General features: G+C 28.0%; 1 protein-coding gene across 1 annotated transcript in view; it reads right to left on the bottom strand.

The window, feature by feature from the left end:
- LOC101239527 (zinc finger protein 454) overlaps positions 1-20,790 on the bottom strand; it is a 30,094-nt gene extending 9,304 nt beyond the window's left edge. The window contains exons 1-4 of the mRNA XM_065816779.1: positions 20,546-20,790; positions 15,887-15,972; positions 14,799-14,951; positions 3,325-3,708 (exon numbers count right to left, since the gene is read on the bottom strand). Of these exons, the coding sequence (XP_065672851.1) occupies positions 3,325-3,708; positions 14,799-14,951; positions 15,887-15,970 (621 nt within the window). The 5' untranslated portion in view covers positions 15,971-15,972; positions 20,546-20,790. The remainder of the gene's footprint in view (positions 1-3,324; positions 3,709-14,798; positions 14,952-15,886; positions 15,973-20,545) is intronic.
- Between the last annotated feature and the right edge of the window lie 4,708 nt (positions 20,791-25,498).

Below are 25,498 nucleotides of genomic sequence, written 5' to 3' on the forward strand. Positions count from 1 at the left end.
ATATATATAATTTTATTTGCAATCAACAAAAGTAAAATATTACCATGGAAAAGTAAAATATTAAATGGAAAAGCATTTTTAAAATTAGTTGACATATATTTTCCTCCCTCTAATGAACTGCACAAAATTTTTAACAGAAACGCTATTAAGGTAAGCTATAGCTGTACAAAAATATTGAAAGAATTATAAAAGGCCATAATTTTGCATTGATTAACAAAAATGAATTTCTTATAGAAAAAAAACCGAATATTGTAACCTCAAGCAAAAAATTGACTGCCCTATGAATGGCAAATGCTTATTATAAAATATTATTTACAGATGCAAACACAAAACAACCCTGATAAACCATATATTGGCTTAACCGAGGACAAATGGAAAAAACGTTATGCCAACCACACATGACTTTTAAAACATAAAAAATACTCAAAAGAGACTATGCTATCAAAATGTATTTGGCTATTGAAGGAAAAAAAATATTAATTTTAAATTAAACTAGTCTATTCTAAAAACTGCACCTGCCTATAATAATATTTCCAAAAAATGTATACTATGTTTACAAGAAAAATTTGAAATTAAAACTAACTTAGATCAAGAAAATTTACTAAATGAAAAATCTGAATTAATTTTTAAATGCAGACATAATAATAAGTTTTTCTTAAAAAACTATAAAAACAAACGACTAGTCTAAAATTATCCTAATTCTAAAGAATTCTTTTCATGATTTTTTAATTATTTAATGTAGTTGATGCAACTTCCTGGTTGCAAAATACTACAGTTATTACATAATTAATTATAACAATTCCCAACTTCCTGTGAAATAGTCTTTTTGTAATTTGAACTTTTTGATGTTTAGACATTCTTCCTGATGAACCTATTGATGGAAAAACACACTGATGAAGACAACTAAAAATTAGATAAGTGTGTTTACTAATTTATTATTGCTCTGTTCTTTAAGAACATTGAGCACTCTATTTGTAGAATACACTTTATATATATATATATATATATATATATATATATATATATATATATATATATATATATATATATATATATATATATACATATATACATATATACATATATACATATATACATATATATATATATATATATATATATATATATATATATATATATATATATACACTATTTATTAAATTTTAGAGTAACTTTCCTTTGCACAAATTTAATTATTAAATGGGTCAATAGATTGAAACAATTCCAGTTGTTAAGTGGAAAATAATTAAACAGCGCAATGCTTACAACCCTACCACGAAATTCTTCAAACTATGCATAAACAAAAAACAAGAAACTCTATTTTCCAAAAATCAAAATATGTTAAACAAAAAAGTGAAATAGTATTTAAGTGCAGGCATCGAAACAAGTTTCTTCTAGCCCTATTCGACACAGGTGATTAACCAATTTTCTTATTAAAATTGTTTTGTTTTGACATCAGAACTCATTCTATTGCTTTGTTATTGTTTTTTCTGTTATTTTCTGTATTTTTAATTAAAAGTTTTAAACATTTTAATTAATTAATTTAACATTAATTAAAAGAATTAGATGAAAATCTTTCTTCTTTATTAATAAAGATCAAAAAAGTATTAAAAGCATAAAAAGTAGGAAAATATTTTTATAATAATTACGGTATAAAAACATCAAATTATCCCAAACAAATTTCTGATATGTCAGCATTTGAAAACGATCTGATAGACCTAATAAAAAACATTAAATTTTGTAAGGTATACAACAACTTCCAAAAACATCCAATTTATATAATATATCTAAAGAAAATTACACCCATTTAATTATAAATGCTATCACCTTAACATACAAAAAATCAAATACAAAAATAAAAAATAAAATAAATAAGGCAAACAGATATTATAGAATCACAACGTTTTCAATAAAACTGACATTAACACATCTTCGAATTGTTTTATAAAAATAAAAAGATCACAAAGAAAACTTTACAACAACCCAACTGTCTGTTTATTAAACCCTGCTAAAAATGAAATTGGCAGTATTAGTAAAGTTATACTCTCCAAAATAAATTCTGAACTTGTAAACATACTTCATCTCAGTGGAAAAAATTACAAGATACCACAAACTGGTTCAATTGCATCAGTGACAAACATCTTTATAAATTTCTTATTTTTAATATAGTTGAATTTTACCCTTAACAGAAAAACTTCTTAACAGTGCTATTAATTTTGCTGAGCAGCATTTAACTATTGATCCTAACCATAAATCATTAAGCTATCATGCAAAGAAGTCATTATTATTTAATGATGATCAAGTTTGGATTAAAAAAATTAAGCAGTTTATTTGTATGTATATATATATATATATATATATATATACATATATATATATATATATATATATATATATATATATATATATATATATATATATATATATATATATATACATATATATATACATATATATATACATAACTCCTAACTGGTTGTCAGAAAGTTTTTCCGTATTTCGTTGACACAAAAAAAAAATTAAAATGCAAGACTGGAATTTTTTTTTTAAATGATGGACTGCCTGCCCCAACCAAACCCTCAGTCAATTTAGCAGCACTCCCTTGCGAGTCAGGCTATAAAATGGTTGATGTAACAACACTCCGTTGCAAGTTAGGCTATTTGTCAGTCAATGTTAGCAGCACTTCATTGCGAGTCAGGCTGTAAGATAGCCGATGTAGCAACACTCCACGCATGGTTTACAGTAAAAAAAATAAAAACATTTTATTAAAAAAAATAAAAATAAAAATATTGTTTATATTATTAAAAACATTCAGAATGTTTTTAAAAACATTCTAGTCAACTAAATTTGCGTTTTTGCAGTTTTTTTAAAAAACAATTAATTCGTAATTAAATTAATGGTTTTAACTTTCTGACAACACGGAAATGTTAGATGAAAGTCAAAAGTAATTAAAAGTGACGTATTTGTTGGCAAAAGAATCATTTTTTACCTTAACGTACTCCCAAATGCAACAATTTATAGAACTATATATATATATATATATATATATATATATATATATATATATATATATATATATATATATATATATATATATATATATATATATATATATATATATATGTATATATATATATATATATATATATATATATAACTTTACAAATTTGTTTCATATATATATACAAAACAAATTTGTAGAATGTGATAAAAACTAGGATGTCTATCATTTATATAAAATATCACTTAGATACTTAGATATCACACAGATATCACACTTATATCTTACATGAGCACTTTAAAAAGTTTAAAACTAAAAGTTACCTTTTTACAGTTAGTTTCAGAAATATGACTTGCTAAATCTTTATTTAAATTTTCAAAAACTTCTGGAAATGATTTCAACTTATCATTCTCCAATGCCAAAATCTCTGTCTGAGTTGATGTTGAGCTTAGTGTAACAGTTGAGTCATATTGAACAAATTCTTTGCTGTTTGATAAGTCTTTGCTCACATCATCATTCTCCTCTGATTTAATTAAAATTACTTTTGTAATCCTATCTGTGAGTTTGAAGTTATTATTATCTGTATATTTCACTTTCACACTTTCTGCAGATCTATTAGTAACATTTAAACTCGAAGAATCAACAGGTGGATGATCAAAATTATCTTTATCCTCTTTGTTTGATTTAATAACAACTCGTTGACCAGCCTATAATCATAGAAACAACTTTATCATTAACAAAAACTATTACACATTAAACAGTAAAACATTTAAACATGAAAAACCAAATGTAATAGTAAAAAGTTTTCACAGAACTTTTATAATTATTTTAGAAATAAGATTTAATTTTTATTAGCTGTCTAGTTTGATATATGCATGTCAGGCATTAGTTATTAAAAATTATAAAAAATCGTATATTAAAAGTAATCCAGTCAAATTTTATTAAATAAAAGCTCTAAATCGTTAAGGAAAAAAGATAAAACTTTTCCAAAACCAAAAAAACAACATATGTATATTATATATATATATATATATATATATATATATATATATATATAATATATATATATATATATATATATATATTATATATTATATTTCTTTTTATTACTTATACATACATATATATATATATATATATATATATATATATATATATATATATATATATATATATATATATATATATATGTATATATATTATGTTAGTGTATACTACAAACAGAGTGCTCAATGTTCTAAAAGAACAGAGCAATAATAAATTTTTGATTTTTTCAACACTGTGTTTCACCATCAGTAGGTTCATCAGGAATATATATATATATATATATATATATATATATATATATATATATATATATATATATATATATACATATATATATATATATATATATATATATATATATATATATATATATATATATATATATATATATTGTAGTAACTGTGTAAATATTTCTTGTTAAAGAGTGCTCAATACCAAAGTAGAGCAATATATAATAGTAAAAAACTAAATAATTATAACATTCGATTTATTTAAAACATTACTCAGAGTTTCACGCAAATAGCGATCATCAGATGTTACAAATCTCAAAAAAACGACAAAAAAAAATATATTAGAAATACTGTGGAGTGTCTTCTTTAATGACATTAAAGTTTTTCATCATATAATTGTTTTCATGGCGACATTAGACGCAAGTTCGTTTCGCTTATTTAGTAAAGCCAATGGGGATGAAATTATATGATATTCTTCCATTAAGCAAAAATATATATAAATACTAGAAATAAGATATCACAAGTACTAAAAACAAATATTAAGAATTTTTATTAGTGACAAATATTCTCAGATTTGTTTTGGTAAGAAAGAATTTGTTTCAGTTAAAATCAATGGTCAAATACAACATATTCAAAAGCAATTATTACTTGTAAATCTAAAAGAGCTACATTGAGAATTTCTAAAAACAGGAGAGAAAATAGGATTTTCAAAGTTTTTTCAGCTTTGTCAAAAATGGGGTGTAACAGTAGATAGAGCATCTGGCGTGCCTTCAGTTTATCTCTATAAGTACACCTAAGTTCAAAGTTGATTACTTATGCAGTGCCCGGTAACATTAAATATATAGAACTTTTATCAAAAACAGTATGTGACATTAAGAATCGTAGCTGAATGCTTCATAGTTGAGATAACTGCCCTAATGTAGAGAACTTAAAAAGTATATAAGTGATATCTTCAGTTAAATTGGTTTTGAATATGAGGATATAGTACCATACAAACAGAGGTTAAAAAAGGAGAACACTATTAGTTTAGTAACTTTAGAACTTCCGTTAGTGGAGTTTTGTGCAGAAATTATATATCGTTAAATAATACATAAACACTAGAGATTCATATTAGTCATATATATCTTTCTATCTTAAATAATACACGCACACATTATTTATAAAAATATATCAATAATAATGCCACGTAATAATCATCGATGTTTGCTGCTTGCCCACAAACTTGTAGTCGGTTTTTACGGCACAACATCCCTGAAATGTATTGGCATTTGACCTCTGGTTGATCGAGTACTTCTTTGATATTCTGTAGCGTGTTGTTCATCTGGCAGAGAAACTTTACACGTATCAGGTTTCTCTGTCAATGGGACAAAGTTTTTCGTTAAAATGACCATTATCCCCATCTATAAAAGTGTCGCTTGATTGCCTATTTAATTGGTCACAATGCGCCAATGTGCCAAAATTATCTCTCATAATGATTGCCATGTTTTGGCCAGCCTGAGAAATAAAGGCTGCTAGCTCTCGCTTTGAATCTGATTCTGGCAATACCATAACGGTGCTCCAGTCTCAAAACTCATGGTGAGAGGAGAACTGCCTCCCCATCAACTCAGATGGACTTTTTGATCTCCCTGCATGAGTAACATACGACTTAGATAACCACCTACTAAACCTTTGTCTGTCGAGTAAGCTTTTAAACCCATCTTGACTGTCCCCACCATTCTCTCAGCTAACCCATTAGATTGTGGGTGATACGGTGGGGTCTTATAGACATCCTATTTTTTTCAGTCATTGGCATAGAGCAGTATCATGAAATTCTGCAGCATTATTTGATACCAAAACTTCAGGAACACCATTTCTAAAAAAAAACGCTTTGGAATACTGTCTTAATTGTGAGAGCTTCCTAGTTTTTAACTTTTATAACTTCAGGCCATCCAGAGAAGGCATCCACTAAAATCAAAAATAATCCAACATTCTTTAAAGAGGCATGGTCCATATGAACTCTACACCAAGGTTTATTTTCATTAGGCCATGTATGTATCGTTTTTTCATTTTTTAATTTTATCTCAGCACATTTTTCACAATTTTTTACATATTCTTCCACATCTTTACAATGACCAGGCCACCATGCTTCTAATTTTAATCTACATCGAGTTTGCATAATTCCACAATGTATGTCATCATGAACTGATTGAATAAATCTCCTTCTTAATGTCTTTAAAGGTCACCATTACAAAGAATTCCTTTCTCAATAGTTAGTTTATGCTTGTTTGATTTATAAAGTCTTTCTGCCACAGTGCACCTGCTGCAATTATTTTTATTAATTCTGCTTTTAATATCCATCAATAGTCTATCATTTTCTGTTTTATTCATAATCTGTTCAAGGTTTACAACTTCTGACTCAACTAAGTGTATAAAAGTCTCTTGAATATTCTCTTCATCTTGCGATAGGAAAGACAATCGCGATAATGCATTTGCATGAGGAATACTCTCTCCCTTTTTATAGCTAATGTCGTGACAATGCATTTGCATGAGGAATACTCTCTCCTTCTTTTGACGTGGTGGGAATCGAACTCGGAACCTCTCGCTTATGAAGCGAGCGCTCTACCACTACACCACTACCGCATACAATATTTATTTTAGATTTGGTTTCCAATGTTGCCTCAAATTCCCCTAAAACTTTAATAATTGTGCCATCAAATTGTTTGAGACACTTTTGTAATTTAGAACTAGACATTAACTCCCAAAAGTTTCTTGGTATAATATTGACCTGACTTCCAATGTCAACTTGCATTTTTATTATGCAATCATTTATTTTAACATTAGTTTCTGAGTTTGAGTCGCTCATGATTAATAGAATAAACACTTGCATCATCAGTCTCTACTTCATCTACTTTTTTTTCGTATTTAAAAATGGATTTACAAACATTTTTACAGTGGTTTGATTTCCCACATTTATTGCAATTTTTTCCAAATGCTGGACATTTTCGTGGTAGGTGTTGAAGCCCATAGTATTTGTATTTATATGGTTTTTCTTTATTTTTGTCCATATAGTTAACTGTATTTTTGTCCATATAGTTAACTGACGGGGTTTCCATACCCTCAATACTGTTGTGCATATTAAATGAACATATTTCTTCAATCTGTCTTATGAAGTCTACATATGCTCCTAATTTAGGTGATTCTCTATTCTGTACCATTTTGAGAGCTTTAACTCTCTGGTCAGAAGATTGAAGTCCATCAATTAGTCTCATTTGAATCAGATCATCTTCTGCAGTTTGTCCATCTCTTCCTTATTTATCAAAGTTACAAAAACGTGCTGCCTCCCGTAATCTTTGTGCCTATAACACATTTTCATTACTTTGTTGTTTTATGGCTAAGAACCTAACTCTTTCAGCAATTATTAGTCGCTTCTGAGGTCTTAAATGGGACATAATGGCAATTTTAATGCCATTAAACATCATTTCTTCTAACTCTTCTGGATAAACCACGAATGAAATCTTTTTTATTGTGTCAATTCCTGCTTTGGATAAAAATAAACCTGTCACCTCATGTTCACTATTTATCATGTCTTTCAACTTTTTTTGATTGAGCAAAGGCTGAAAAGCATCTAATCCAGGCTTCAGCATTATCTGGATCGTCTAAAGTCAATTCGGACATCTTACTCATAGCGCCATTGTTATATTGTTAAATAATACATAAACACTAGAGATTCATATTAGTTATATATATCTTTCTATCTTAAATAATACATGCACACATTATATATAAAAATATATCAATAGTAATGCCACTTAATGATCATCGATGTTTGCTGGTCGTTCGCAAACTTGTAGTCGGTTTTTACAGCTAATGAGGAGTTTCGTGGAGAAATTATTTATACAATTGAAAACTTGCGATCACACCATTTTATTTCAAGAACACAGCCCTTATTCCTTCGAATTCTGAAAGAAAATCTTCAACAAAACCATTTTTTTTTTTTTTTTTTGATTTTGCAGAAAATTGCAGTTTTAAAGCACAAGACACAGTCCAAGGATTTTATTGGAATTATAGCCAACACTATGTCCATTCAATATTTACTACAAAGATTCTGAAAATAAGCTCAAACCAATGAATTTTTGCATAATATCTGACTGAATGCAACATAATGCTAATGTTGTTCATGCATTTTTAGCAAAATAATGAGTTGAAATTTTTGAGAAATTCTTTTTTCCATAAAAACTACAGGTGTAAACTTCAAGGCTTGGTTGGGAAGCGGGAGTGTTTGCTCTCGAATACTGACCACGGAAATAATATTTAGTTGCGAAAAACTGTCTAGATGATTTAGTCATTTTGAGAACATTTCAAAAAACAAAAAAAAAAGCGCAAAAAATTATTGGACCGATGAGAAACAATTACAAAAAAAAAACTAAAAAAGAAAATAACTTTTAGTGCAAAAAAATTTAAAGCAAAATAAATTACGTTTAGAACAAATATTTTCGAAACATCGCTCTTTTATAATTTTATTTATAAAATTAAGCAACATTTTTTATATAAAGTAACATCTTACGATTGCTTAATAAGGAAACAAATGTTCTTTTATTTATCAAAGAGTATAATATAATTTTTATTTATATACTTATGTCATGTTTCCAATCCTGAATTACAAAAAGTTAGGGTTAGAGGGGGTTAAAGCCCCATAACCCGCAATGTTAGGGGCTTCAAAATAGCAAGAAGACCTTTTTTATTAGTCATTTTTACACTGTGGCACATAAAAAAGACCTCAAAAATAAAAATAGCCTAGGGCCCCGAAAAGTCCGACAACATTTTAATAAAACTAACGCTAGTTTTAGTTTTATTTAAGCTAAAATATTTTATAAATAAACAATTTAGTTTTTTTAATAACTATTTTATGCTTCGCGTAGTTTGAAAAGTTTACATATTTGAAACAATTCTTCTTAGTAAGATGAACAAATGAAATAAATAAATCATTGAGTTACTGTAGAAATTAAATTAACTAGATAAAAATTAACTAAAATGGTTAAAAATACTTTATGAAGAGGATGCGAAACTGCTTCACAATACTACTGATGATGTTTAGTGAGTGGGCTTTTTAATTTTAGTTAGTATTTAAAACAGAAAAAAGTAACTTTAAGTAAGTTTAAGTATAACGAGTTTGTAAGAATGGCAACTGAAGCAAAATTAGTTAGAGTAAGTAAACCAATATCAAAGAACTTAAAAACTTTTCTTTCTTGGGGAAAAGAATCAGTTATCGGTACACGGAAGTAAATGGATTAGTTATTAAAATATGGTGTAAGATTTGTGCTAGGCACAAAACAGCTATATTAAAAGATACTTTAGTTAAAGGAGCATTGAATTGTTTGTTTATTGAGGGAACTTATTTGGTGACAAAACATCAGGTAAAATTAAAATGATTTACTTTTTAATTTGTCAGTCCAGGAAATAATTTTAGCATAATTTTTACTTATATATAGTTATTTTACTATGTTTCATTAAAAGTAATTTGTATAAAGTATTATATAATGTGCCGTGAATTTATCTTATAAGTTATTACATTGCAAAGAGAACCAACCTTTTATTAAATTTTATTCATGAATTTTTTTGATAATAAAAAAGGTTGATTGCCATCTTAAAGGGCAATGTCATAGGTTGGTGGTACAAATCGAAAATGAGTACTCTGAAGATCCTAGAAGTAGTCAAGTCACCAATCTCGATATAGAAAACTCGGTACCACATAACAGCCGCGATGCGTTATCAAAGATGTTAAGAACTGCCTATGAAATGGCTCTAAAACCGAGCATGCCACATAGCCATTTCAAGACGATGATAAAATCTCAAAGAATTAATGGTGTACTTCTTTTAAAAGGAAAATGCTACAATAAAGCAGGTTATTGATTTTTTTATAACCTTTACAATCATTTTTTTTCTAAATAATTTTAAATATTTTTACATTTTATTTAACTTTCTTGTCGGTTTGTTTATTTTTTATTTTTTTGGTGTCCGTGCAAAACAAACACTAGGTCAGCATAATAATAAAAGTAATCGTTTAAAAAGTAACTAAATGATATACAACCTGAAATATCCATTAAAGTCAATGACTGAAAATGTTGGGCAGCTAAGTATAACTCGTTCCTATTAGCGCCCAATATTTTCAGTCATTGACTTTAATGGGTATTTCAAGTTGAGTATGTACACAAAGTCTTTGGGTCTGGTAAAATTGTTTATTTTTTACTTTTTAGTCTATTTTCAAAATGTTGTTTTTAAAAATTCCTTTTTAATTTATTTTTTATTCAAATTTCTTTTTTTAACACATGAATATATCTCCTGCATTGCCAGTCCTCTAAAAGAAAAAGTTTAGAATTAGCTATAAAAGGTGCTGTAAAAGATATATCGCAGTTTAAAGAGTGTGAGCGCTTTTATATTTCTTTTTTTAATTTATTTTGCAATTAAAAAAGCTGCTGAGGCTTTAAACATTACATACTACACCTTGCCTAAAATAACGGGAACGTGCTTTATAAGTCACAGGAGACGCTGCTTTACAAGACTATTACATAACTGGCCTTCGCTTATTGTGGGTTTCAAAAACACTCTTGCAGATCGCAACACCAAAGCAGATATGCAAGCTAAGATTTCTGGGATATCCAAACGGTTGAAAGAATACAGACTATTATGTATAGTTTGCAGTTATTTGGATATTTAAAAAAAATTATCTCCATTATCATTAGTTTTCGAAAAGAAATTGTAAATGGTGAATGAATTAAAACCAGCAGTGGATGTAACTAAGGCTAGCTTAGACAAATTAAGCAATGAAGGTATCGATGATATTATTGATTCATATTTACTAAAGTTTAAAATCAATGAAAAAGATGGTACAACTGATCTTGTTTCTTCATATTTCAAAAAAGGCCATAAAAATTGAAAAAATCGAATCCAGAGTTTGTTGAGATTGAGCTCGGCAACATGGCTTATCTTAACTTGAAATGTCTTAGTTCTGCCATTAAATTAAGAAAACCAGCAATCAACATCATTCTGCCATTGATAAACGATAGATTTAGTTCGCTGTTAAATCCCATATTCGAATCAATGGATTGGTTAGATCCAAAATTATGGACAGCAGACAGCATGTATGGTGATGCCAGCATCTCTTTATTACTAAAGGAACTCTTTTACCCTCTAGAGGCTTCAGGAATAGATTTTAAAATGGTTCTTCCGGAATGGAAAGCTGCAAAACTAGTGATAAATACTCAGTACACCATTGCACTCACACCACTAGAAATGTGGCAGAAATTTTTCTTTATCATAGAATCAAGTTTCCAAACTTTTGTCTTCTAGTTGAACTTATGATATTTGTTTCTTATGTATTTCTGGCTCTAATTCCGCTGTCAAATGCATTTTCAATATTTTGACTGTAATACTGACTGATCGGCGTTTAAAGATTAACCACTCAACAATGGAAGACTCTATAATCATAGCAGGAAATGATTGTGTTTTGTTGTGTATGCTTTGTTTCGTTCATGTATGTTTGTGTTCTGTCTCAACCTCTGGCGTGGTGCTGATCCACTCGTAAGTCACTTTATGTATGTAATTATGTTTGCGTTTTGTTGCGTATGCTTTTGTTTTATTCATGTAAGTTTGTGTTGTCTCGACCTCTGGCGCGATGCTGATCCACTCGTAAGTCACTTTATGTATGTAATTATTTTTTGTGTTTTGTGAATGCTTTTGTTTCGCTCATGTATGTTTGTGTTCTGTCTCGACCTCTGGCGCGGTGCTGATCCACTCGTAAGTCACTTTATGTATGTAATTATGTTTGTGTTGTGAAACAATATTGTCTAATGTTGGATATAGCTCCTTAACTTATAGTTTTGTTGAGCTCTCTCCTTATGTTTGCCCACTATTCTGAAGTTTGTGCACAAAACAGTTTTCTAGTTTTATTGCTTAGATTTAGTCCCATAAAATCATTACATTACTGAAGAGTCCTAGAGGACGAAACAATATTGTTTATTACTCTTGAGTCCTTATACAAGCGGGATGGGAATAAAAGTGTGGGTGGGAATTTTAGTCTGAAAATTTCAATATTTATCAGTTACTAGAATGTTTTTTAATTCATAAGGCTGATTTTCACTTGAATTTTTTTTAGTTTTGGTATATAATTTTTTTGTTGATAACAAGTAAAGATTAATAAACGAGGCGGGGGGGGGGGGGGGGGGGGGGAGCTTAATGAGCTTAGGGGGGATGGGAAAATTTTCTAAAAATTAATTTATAAACATCTGCCCCACCCACTTTTAGTAAGTACTCAAGAGTACATATATATATATTATATAGATATATATCTATATATATATATATACATATATATATATATATATATATATTTGTGTCCTGTCGTGACCTCTGGCGCGGTGCTTGTTCATCCGCGATTCACTTTGTATGCGTGTTTGTGTTTATTAACCAGAAACTTCTTATATGTTTATTTCATAAAAAGTTTTATTAACGTTGATGATTATTAATAATTTCATTGAAAACGCAATCATTATTGAAAGTCTTTGTTTAAAAAATAAATCGTAAAAACTGCTTTAAAAGATTACATTAGAATAAAAACAGATACACAAAATTTTGATAATTTAAAAAATATATATTATAAAACATTTATTTTTGTAAACAAATAATATTAGTTTAAAAGATTTACGACTTTGCAGATGTGGTTCCAAGAATGAGCCATACTATTAAAATAATAGCTCGTTTAATAATATATTCTTAAAACAATTTATGCTAGAATTCTCAAAACTTAACAAATCTTGAACAATTCAATTTAAAAAATATTTCGACAGAATGCTCTAGAACTTTTTTTTGCTTAGTCAGCGTATTTTAAACCAATAGAATTAGTTTGTTTGTAAATTTAGCAGGTTTTTAGTGTTTGCTTTTTATTCTTCCGCACCGAGATATTTTAAGAACACTCAAGTTTAATTATGTTTCCATGTATGTCCGTAAAACAAAAATTTTTTGTTTTACGGACATATATAAAGTTAAATGTTTTCAAAACGACTACAAAACCTGGCCAGCTTTTCGCAATTAAATATTAATTCCGTGGTCAGTATTTGAGAGCGATCGCTCCCGCTTCTTAACCAAGCCTGATATATGTATATGAATATATATATATATATTTATATATATATATTTATATATATATATATATATATATATATATATATATATATATATATATATATATATATATATATATATATATATATATATATATATATATATATATATATATATATATATATATATATTAGGGATGTACTGGAATTCTGTCCAGAATTTGTGACTTTTAGGTCATTCCGATTTCGGCCGGAATTAAAACTTTTCAGGCCGGAATGCCAGAATTTATTTTTTAAAACATGTGATACAGAATAAATTAAATCAAAGAACCATTGTTCTACAGGGCAATTAAGAACTAAAGGTAAACCTAGGTAAAAAATACAAAATTCTTAACAAAAACTGTAATTTTATTTGCAGTAATCAATTATGTAAGGATTTTTAAAAGTTTAGGAATATTGTGATGCAAAAAAAGCTGGTATTCAGTTTTGGGCAACAAACTAGTTCTTTTTTCCTCAAAAATGTTACCTGCCTCTGAGAATAGTATAGCCTCATTTTAAATGTAACTTAAATTTTAAACAATTATAAAGTATAGAATACCTAATATAGAAAATATTTCAATTTCAATTATTTTAATTATCACAAAACAATTATGTTTGTGCATTCTACAAATAGAGTGCTTAATGTTCTTAAAGTACAGAGCATTAATAAATTAGTAAAAACACTTATCTAATTTTTAGTTGTCTTCAACAGCATGTTTCTCCATCAGTAGGTTCATCAGGAAGCTTCCTGAAGAACCTACTGATTGAGAAACATGCCGTTGAAGACAACTAAAAATAAGATAAGTGTTTTTATTAATTTATATATATATATATATATATATATATATATATATATATATATATATAATATATATATATATATATATATATATATATATATAGGTTATAAATATACATTATGTAACCACTATGCTGAGGTGCAGGATTTCACTTTCCATCTTAAAGGTAAAAAATTACATAAGGGGTCGTCCATAAAGTATGTACGCTTTTACTTTAACACCCCCCCCCCCCCATGTATTTTGCTATATGCTTTTTTAAGTATCCCTCACCTCCCTTAATTTTCCTAAGCTTTTAACCTACCTACCTAATATTTTATGACCTCCTGTCCTCATCTCAAATATGTCATTTGCAGACCCCTCTTCCCATCCGAGCATACGTACTTTATGGACGATCCCTAAGTATAATTCTCGTTCCGGCCAGAATTTTACTAACAATTTCAGCAAATCTGGTTCCGGCCAGAATTCAAAATTTCTGATCCAGTACACCCCTAATATATATATAAAAGATTAAGTAAAAAAAAAATATTTTTTTTTTAAAAACTAAGTACCACTAACAACATAAACAATATTTAAAAATCTAAATAACCTTTATTTCTGATATTGAGACATCTTTCCCCAACAGTGGATCAATAGTTTTTTCTTTCCAAAATTCTTTTATTAATCTTTGACATGATTCTGAAAGATTGTCTTCTGGCTCCCATGAATCTGCCCACTTTACATTGTAATACCGCTTGTTATCCTTTATAAATTGAAATTTTTTGTTAGGGAAAAACTTCAACTGATTACTTTTGTAAAAATAAAAAAAAAAAAAAAAAATAAAAAATAAAAGGGATCCCAAAGTAATTAAGTTTAAATTTTAAAAAATTCAATTTAGCTTTTTTTAAAGAAAGTATACTCTTTTAAAACTAACTTGGTTTGCAACAAAAACACAAATTAAAAACAATAGTTAAAACGAAGTTCAAAAATAATCTTTGCTTTAAAAAAAAATTTAATTTAAAAAGGAGGGCCTGAGCATTTTCATAATGAATGATAAAACTGTACTTGTTTGATAACTGAGAAATTAAAATTTTCAACAAAAATATTCTTAATTTGTTAAACAGAAAATTTAAAAGTCAAATGTTAAAATTTAAGTCAATGTATAAATTTTAAAATTAAATTAATATAAAGCTTGCCATTATTGTATAGAGCACATGTATTTTATTTCCTTATTATATAGAGTATATCTATTGTATGATATGAGAAAAGTTAATATCTTTACTTTAGGGCTAGAGAGTACTTTAAGAAACTTAATAAATAGACATGTAAATGGATTCATACTTTGTTAAAAAAAATTGACTAATTATATTGTGATGTTTGATTAAATTACTAACCAGTAATACACTGCAGTATCTGATCAAACTTGTTCATCTCTAATCTGTAGAGGTAAAATTATTTTATACAATGTACAATCTGTTGCAGTTTAGTAAAAAGAGTTTCTCCTTATTCCTGATTTATGTTTTATTATTTATAAATTCTAATAATTTTTCTATTCTTTTTTTAATTATTAATTTTTAATATGCAAGCATAAAAACAAAAGTACTGTAGGATCCTTTATTAAAATATTAATAATGGAAATTTGATGCAAATGCAATCAAGTTTGCATTATTTATATTTTATATAAAATAATTTTCAAACCTCTCCAACATAAACACCAACTATTTTTTCCACCAGATAAATACCACAAGACCTTTCAATACTGATTTCATTGTTTGAATCCATTTCTATATACATATACACAAATTATATATATATATATATATATATATATATATATATATATATATATATATATATATATATATATATATATATAGTATATAAAAAAATATTGTTTATATACTATAAATATAATTAAAAAAGTAATTATATATATATATATACATACATATATATATAAATATATATATATATATATATATATATATATATATATATATATATATATATATATATATATATATATATGTATATGTATATGTATATGTATATGTATATATATATAATTACTTTTTTAATTATATTTATAGTATATAAATAATATATGATATAAATATAAAATATAAAATGATTATTACTATTAGTATTATTATTATAATTATATATTAACTTGCATTAAAGTACAAATTATAATGTGTTACATCGTGTTATAGTATTGAACACTAGTTTACACAAAAAAAAACTGCCAATAAAACATTATAAATCTCTGAAAGCTTTTTAACAACGAAAGAAGAAAATATCACACTTGACAAAAAAAAAATACTATCATGCTTACTTAGGATGTAAACTGGGCAAATTTAATTAATATTTAAAATCCTAATGTACCATCAGCCCTGTAGGATACTGTGAATGAGGCCTGTAGGACACTATGCAAACATTCCTGTGCCTACTCCTCCTACTCAGCTGAATGATATTGAAAATGATGACAACTCAAGTTCTGAAGATAGTGGGGATGATCATAATTTTGATTTTAGTGCAGAAATCACACCAAAACTCCTTATTCGGGAAGATGTTGATAATAAAATTCCAGATCTTGACCTTTCAAAGTCATCAGCTGAACTGCTTGCATACCACTTACAAGAAAGGAACTTTCTCACTCCAGAATAGTGTAAGTGTGTACAGATATCATGAAGCAGAATTTGTACAGTTCTTTTCAAGTAAGCGAGACTTTTTATATTGTAATAATATTGAAGGTCTTGTCACGTCTATGGGAATTGCTTATGATGCCATCCAGGGGAGATTGTTTAATGATTCATCATATCCCAGTATGAAAGCAGTTCTTCAATTTAACTATCACTTCCAGTGGCACAATCGGTAACACTGCAAGAGACATGAGAACATTAAGCAGTTGCTCAGCCTTTTGAATTTTGACCCGCACAAGTGGTTGAAATGTGGGAATTTAAAGGTCATAGCCATTATATTTGGGCTCGAAGAAGGGTATGTAAAATTTTTATGTTATTTGTGCCTATAGGTTAGCAGAGAAGACTTTGAGTATTATACCAAGAAAGTATGTTTACCAAGAGAAGAATTCACCCCAGGAAATTACTGTTTCAATTTACAGCTTTTGGTAGAACAACAAGTTCTCCTTTGACCACTCCACATAATGTTGAGGAAAGTTTTTATCAAGAGTATATACCATGCCGCTCTAAATTTCTTTAATTGCCAGACAAATTTCCACACTTAAGTGAAGCAAAGTCGAATCTTTGTTGGCAGGGGCGCCAACAGGATTTTTTGATGTTTCAGATATGATACTTTTACCTGTTATATTGGAAACATCAAATTTTAATTTTACAACCCCCTCATTTTGGGAGCAGGGGGGGTGGAAATTTTGCTTGGTAATAACTTTTATAATTTACAATTTTTCTGAAAAAAATTTAAAACCTCTCCATGAATTAAAATATAGTATGAAGTAGTATTGCTGAAAATTTTACTACACAATTGCCTACATGTTTGGACAAAGGGTGCCAAAATGTTTGGGGTATTTTTGTTCTTGGGCCTCCATAATGGCAATTTTTTGCGAAGTCTCTTCATTTGGCATAGGCATGAACATACTTAAGTTTGGAATTACCACAACATATGAAAGTGACATACTTGAAACATCAAAAAATCCTGTGCGCCCTTGTTTGTTGGATTCACAGATCCAAGAAGTAATGAAAAATAAGAAGTTTACATCTAAACTGGTGACAGTTGGACTGGAAGCCTGGAATGCTCTAAAAGAGTTTATCTATAATTTCCTAGGTAACTTCAAGTAAGACAATTACAGAAGTCTTGTTAAGAACATAGTAGTCAAATTTTGGGCTTTTGCTTGCTGCATGAGCGCCAAGTTGAACTTTACGGACTCTCGCATTGACTACTTTCCTGCAAATCTTAGTACATACATTGAAGAGCAGGGTGAAAGGTTCTATCAGGACATTTGTGCATCACAAATCAATATTAAGGTCAATGGAATGTGAATATGATGGCTAACTATTGCTGGTCAATGAAACATTATTATCTTGGTGCTGTTTATAAATGAAAATTAGTGAAAAGACAATTGACAGAGTGATAGATAATTAATAAATGTAAGTCTGCATTTATACAGTGCTTTGGTTAATAATTTTGTAACTTTTAATAGTTTTCTGCATGATGGAAGTTAATTATCCATCATATATTTTGTTGCTGATTCATTGAGTTTTTCTTTTTATTAAATGTCAAACTGCAAAAAATTTGGATTATTTGGATGTGGTACAAAAATTTGTATTACATCAAAAAACTAACAAATAAATAAACAAATAAAAAATAACAATAAATAATTATAACTAATATTAATAATAATAATTTATAATATATATATATATATATAAATATATATATATATATATATATATATATATATATATATATATATATATATATATATATATATATATATATATATATATATTGGGTTGAGGAATAATTCATGAGCGTTTTTTTCAAATTTAAAAATGCACGCAGAAATAAAATGCATTGGCAAAATGTTTTATGTTGTTTGAAAGAGAATGTTTTGCTCTACAAGATAGTGTGTTTTGATTTGTTAGTTTTTTTTATTTTTGTGTATTTTCAGATCATTAAAATGGAATGTCAAGTGGACAAAACTGAGCATTTTCGACACCATTTGCTTTTTGCATTTAATCGAGGTGTTAAGGCTGTCGAAGCTGCTCGTGAGATTTGTGCTGTGTATGGAGAAGGAGCAATGCCTGAAAGTACCGCCCGCCGTTGGTTTTCGCGCTTCAAAAATGGGAATTTTGACCTCAAGGACGGATCACACACCCATTGACCAATTGAGTTCGACGAAGAGCGATTGAATCAACTTCTTCACGAAAATCCACGTCAAACGACCAGAGTTGCCCATTGAGTGAAGGTGGTTCACCACAGTTTTTTGATCACAATCCATCTGCTCTGCCAATTCTCTGGTCGTTTGACGTGGATTTTCGTGAAGAAGTTGATTCAATCGCTCTTCGTCGAACTCAATTGGTCGACCGGTGTGTGATCCGTCCTTGAGGTCAAAATTCCCATTTTTGAAGCGCGAAAACCAACGGCGGGCGGTACTTTCAGGCATTGCTCCTTCTCCATACACAGCACAAATCTCACGAGCAGCTTCGACAGCCTTAACACCTCGATTAAATGCAAAAAGCAAATGGTGTCGAAAATGCTCAGTTTTGTCCACTTGACATTCCATTTTAATGATCTGAAAATACACAAAAATAAAAAAAACTAACAAATCAAAACACACTATCTTGTAGAGCAAAACATTCTCTTTCAAACAACATAAAACATTTTGCCAATGCATTTTATTTCTGCGTGCATTTTTAAATTTGAAAAAAACGCTCATGAATTATTCCTCAACCCAATATATACATATATACATATATATTTGTGTGTGCAAATTTTATCAAACACTTGATTGTAATTCGTTTTTTATTGATGTTGTTGTTCTTTTTGGATTGTTTCTAATTATTTGGCTATTGTCATTCTCCAAAATCTAGCTCTACTATAACAGTGAGCAATCTAGTATATATCTTACAATTTTTATTTACATCAAGAAGGGGGTTGCCTGAAAAACATGTTGGCCAACCTATATATATCTATATTTCTAGCAAATATATTGTTGCTGCTGTTGCTGTTGTAATGTAAGTTATCTAAAAATGCTAGGTTTTATAAGTATCCAGTAAAAACGTGCAAATTTTAGACAACTTGCACTCTTTTTTTAATTAGTATTCTGAATACTCATAAAACTAGTATACTCATAACATCATTTTAGAAAAAATCCAACTACTAGATTACTAGTAAAATAATTTTATAAAAGTTCTAACTATTAGATTTAACTTTGAAACAACAAAACAAAAACTAAATTAACTTGGTGCAAGTTAGCTGGCCTTAGTTAAATATCATAGAAAGTTTGTGCACATAGATCCTTTGCAAACCATATTAATAGGGTTTCATACGTTATAGATGCGTTTTTTTTTTTTTTTCTAGCAGCTCCTTTTCGACGATATTATATTATGTTATAATTTATAACAAGTTCATTTTAAGCACCGATTGCCTAACTATATATACAAATAACTTAACTCCTATTTAAATTATCCAACTCCTAACAATAACTATTAAATCTAACTACATAACAAAAAAACTGAAATATAACATATATAAAGTTAGTATCATAGTATGTTATTACATACATATAATATTATATTAAATGAATACAATATTAAATATAAAAGTAAAATTTAATATGTTTAAATGATCTCGGATTAGTGCGTGTTTAATTCCACTCACCAAAGTATTATTTTTATTATTATTATTATTCATGCTTCATAATACGGTCAAGGACGCAATGAGATGTGCTTAAGCGCATATTAATTTTGTGGTGGTCGTCTGTAAAAAATTTCTTTTTTTACGTTTTTAATGTCGAATCATAGTCATAATAACAGATACATTTTATTTTAATGTTGAATCATAGTCATAATAACAGATGTATTTTATGACTGATGTATGTTGAAAAAAGTTTATTTATCGTGTCCAGACTACCAAAAAGTGCACAAAAATCTAAAAAATGGCGAACTTAACAGGTGAACAGTTCATCGAATATTTCATATTAGATCTAGAATCAGATATATCTATATTTTTTCTAAACATAAGTTTAACAATAATGGTAGTTCTTTTATTATTGAAATAGGGAGTAAAAAATCTTCAACCAAATTTACTTCTACCAGTGTATGATAAAATGTGAGTCGGATAAGCATAAATTCAAACGCCACATAATAAAGCAGCATTTAAATAGTATCTCTTTAACACAGCAAATAAATGCACAAACTGAGGTTAAGCAAACGTGTTCTACAGACAAGTTCATGAGTTTTGTTTAAAAAAACATTCCTATTGTTATAAACGATCTTTGCTGTGTTTTTATTGTTGTAAATGATCTTTGCTGCCTTCCATATATCAGAGATAAGCTTTCAAAGTACATATTCTTAAAAGATGATAGAAAGCTATCATTTGAGTTAATAAAAAGAAGTTATGATGGTTATTTATATTGAAATTGGAGTTTTATTATCTAAAATTTTATTATGTTGCAGGTCAGAAAGGATTTTTCTCACAGATCCTCACCTTTTGTAGGATATATTCTTACTAATCATATTTAGAAAACAGAAAACGAAAAAAATTTATTATTAGGACTTTTTTGAAACACTTATCCTTCACACATTTTCAACCTTATAGGTCACTTTTTAGCCTCCCTAGAAGTTTTTAAAGATTTGGTATTGTTAAAGAATACGTTATTCGAAAAGTTGGCAAAGTTGACTTAATTGAAAAGTTAATTTTGTTGGCTGAAAAAATTGTAGAATAAATCAAAATTTTTTTGAAGAATGTAATGTGGTACTAATAAAAGTCTTTATTATCTGATGCTTTTTTTAAAACTTAGAATAGCAGAATTAGCATTCAGAAAGTCAACCAAAAAGTCATAAAAATAAGAAGCTAACTGATGTCAAAGTTTCTTTAAGATGCTGAGGTTTATCTTACTTTTCAAAAAATAGTTATTTTAATTTTACTAAGATATTTAAAAAAGTGTCTCTCAATCTTCTAGACCATCTCTTACCACTTTATATTTGTGTTTGCTCATTATCCTATTAAAAGGAGCTTGTAAACTGGAATGAAATCAAGTCTATACTGAAAAGAACAAATTAATTCAGAAAATAAATCAAGAAAGGGTCCTTAAACTCTACCGAATAAATATTAGACATTTAATAAAGGTTATTTTGATAGACAAAAAATTTATTAAAAACTTATTCTAGAATTTGAACTGTATTGCAGTACGATTGAAAGATGCAATAATAAAGTTAAATAATAAAATAAAGTTGTGTAATTTTTCATCTTAAATAATATCATATAATGTAACAATTAAAACAATTGGTTACTCAAGTAACCAATTGTTTTAATGTGGTTTGACTACTTAAGTAGTTTAATAGTTTTACTAATTTTATTTATAAAATTATTAAACTACTTAAATATTTTTTGAAATATTATTAGGACTTTTTTGAAACACTTATCCTTCACACATTTTCAACCTTATAGGTCACTTTTTAGCCTCCCTAGAAGTTTTTAAAGATTGACAATGTACCTTTTGATACCCCAATTACCACAAACCTCAAGTTTCCCTTAGTGTCCTCTTTATTATGCACAGTGTATGATATAAGAGCCACAATAAATACATTTCTTAATTTAGATAGTACTCAAAACTCTACTCACAAATACTAAGAACAAATATATATATATATATATATATATATATATATATATATATATATATATATATATATATATATATATATATATATATATGTATATATATATATATATATATATATATATATATATATATATATATATATATATATATATATATATATACACATTTACATATATATATGCTTTGCATAAAGACGCTTTAATCTTACATTTGCATTGAAACAACTAAATCTTGTGATATTCTTAATTAAACAGTTATGGTACTTTTGTTTTGAAGATGGGCTTTTGCTGCTTTTTTTGATTTTTTCATCTTTAATTTTATACCAAATAATGTTTTTATAAGATTTGTGACTATTAAAATATGGCCATTATTTGTAGACTTTAGATGTTCAAGATTTTATTATCAAGATTATTAGTTTTTATTATTGGTTTGAAAGTACATTGGTTTCTTATTGCATTATTGTTATTATACCCAATATCATTTAAAAATGGGTTACCCTTTCTTGTTTCTATAGCTCATTGTTGGCCATAGTAATTGTCTAATGAATCATGTCATAGTTTTTTAAATCAAACATATTGAAAACAATTTTCAAAAGGTATTAAGCTATATCAATAACTAAACTGACCGTTATATTGATTGCTTTATATGTTTGCAAAAAAAATATATATGACCCTTGATTAAATTTTTGGGTCTTAGATTTATTCCTTAAAGGAAAGGTTAGACACAAGTGTATTAAGCATTGATCTTTTTAAATGTAAATATTTAAATTAACTTTCATGTTTTTTAGCAGAAAAAGTTGATTTCTTTGAGTTGAGCTTTAGGAATATGAGAAACTATCATATCCTGCATAAAGGATTTGACAATGAAAAGCTCTTAACTGGAAGATTTGTTGGAGGTAGTGAACTAAAAAGTATTATTTGGTTTGACAGTTAACATGCCTTTCACCAACAAACAATAGTTTTTTTTTTATTTGAAACCTTAGGTTTTTATCAACTACTATATGATAGTTTTACATATTAATATGTAAAATTATTATATCACATATCTTTAGACTAAAGATATGTGATATAGTAATTTTACATATTAATATGTAATTTACAAATTAATATGTAAAACTAAAGTTTAGTTATAATAAAGATATATTATAATAATATAATAATACATTATGTTAATATAATAATATATTACTATATAATATAATAACATATTATTATATTATGCAGTAATAATATAGTTAATAATATAAGTTCCAGAGTTAAATAAGTAACAATTAAGATCAAGGATAAATCAACAATATTCTTGTAAATACAGTTAACTCCCGGTTGTTAGAACTGGAACTAATTGGAGTTTCCCGCTTATTCGAAGCAATTTTCATTTCCTGAGAATTTTCCTTAACAAACTCACGCAAATATCAACCAATTTCGTTCATTCGAAGCAATTTTTGCTCCCCTTGACAAACACCCTGTCAGTTATTCAAAGTTTTTTTCCGGCTCAAAATATCATTGCATTGCATTTGAAAATATAACTATCGAACGTAATCAAAATATATGTATGTATATTAGGGTTATGACTTTTTTTCAACCTCATGCTCCTGTACTGTTGTTTGATGAACTTTTACCTAAAAAGCACGAAATGAACTATTATTTGCATATCTTTTGAAAAAAGTTCACCCCGTCATTGAAAAACCGATTTTATGTCAAAATCGATTTTTCAATGGCGGGGTGAACTTTTTTTAAAAGATATGTCAATAATAGTTCATTTTGTGCTTTTTAGGTAAAAGTTCATCAAACTACAGTACAGGAGCATGGGGTTGAAAAAAAGTCATTACCCTAATGTATATATGTAAAAATAATAATAAAGTTATCAAAGTATAAAAAAAATCGAACACATTAAACGTAGTGTAAATTTCAACATGATAACCAAAGATCTTGCTTTTAAAGATTCAGAAAAAGATCAAACTCGAAAGATTATAGCCAAAAAGTTGTGTTTCTCAAAACACTTAAACTTACTGGATTAGCCATGAAGAAGACATAATCATTAAGAGTCTAGTTCATTTGGAGCAAAGAGATAAAAGTTAAGTTTTGGAAAGCATGATTCCGTTGATAAAGCTGTATATAAATGGTTTATGAATGCACGTGAACAAAATGTACCAATTAATGGACAAGTCGTTAGGAAGAAAGCTTTAGACTTTACAAAAGAACTTGAAACAACGGATTTTAAGGCCTCAGAAGGGTGGCTTGATCGGTGGAAAAATAGACATAATGTTGTTTTTCAAACTATTTTTGGCGAGTAATGGCCGTGCCCAGAGAAAATGGCAGCAAGTCGGAAGCATTATAATCCCAACTTGCTGCCATTTTGCCCAGGGCCAAGCACTATGCTGCCAACTTGTCCAGGCCGTCCCAAAGAGATCTTAAGGTGGGAGCGGGGGTGATATATCTTCTTTTGGCGACTGAGACCAAGAAAAAAATTTTTGACTCAAAGAAAAAAAAGGTCTTTGTTGGCCAATTATAGAATCTGCCAATTATAGATACTGTCAATTATAGATACTGCCAATTATAGATACTGCCAACTATAGATTCAATTTTGCCGTCTCCAATGTCCCGTTTACCAACTAGTAAAATTCGTAGAGGGGCAAGACACCCCTACGCCCCGCCCCCCATCGAGACGGTCCTGGGAGCATACCCATTTGCTAATAGTTGCTAATAGTGTTAGGACCTTTAGGGCAGTTGTTCTTAACCTTCTTGTTGTCACGGACCACTTTCAAAATTTTAGAAATCTTGCTGACCCCTTTCAAGCCTCATTTTAAATGTATTGGGAAAGAAAGAAAACGTCATAATAAACACCTTTATTTATTAGTATCAAGTAAAATTTATCGCATATCAGTTGTTTAATGATATGGTTCCTGCTGTTTCTTTTCAATAAGCTCACTAAATTGAGAAATTGTCTTAGACAATGCAAGACGCATATCGTTTTTGACATCTATTCGG

The sequence above is a fragment of the Hydra vulgaris genome, chromosome 13 (assembly GCF_038396675.1).
Source record: "Hydra vulgaris chromosome 13, alternate assembly HydraT2T_AEP".
Lineage (NCBI taxonomy): Eukaryota > Metazoa > Cnidaria > Hydrozoa > Anthoathecata > Hydridae > Hydra > Hydra vulgaris.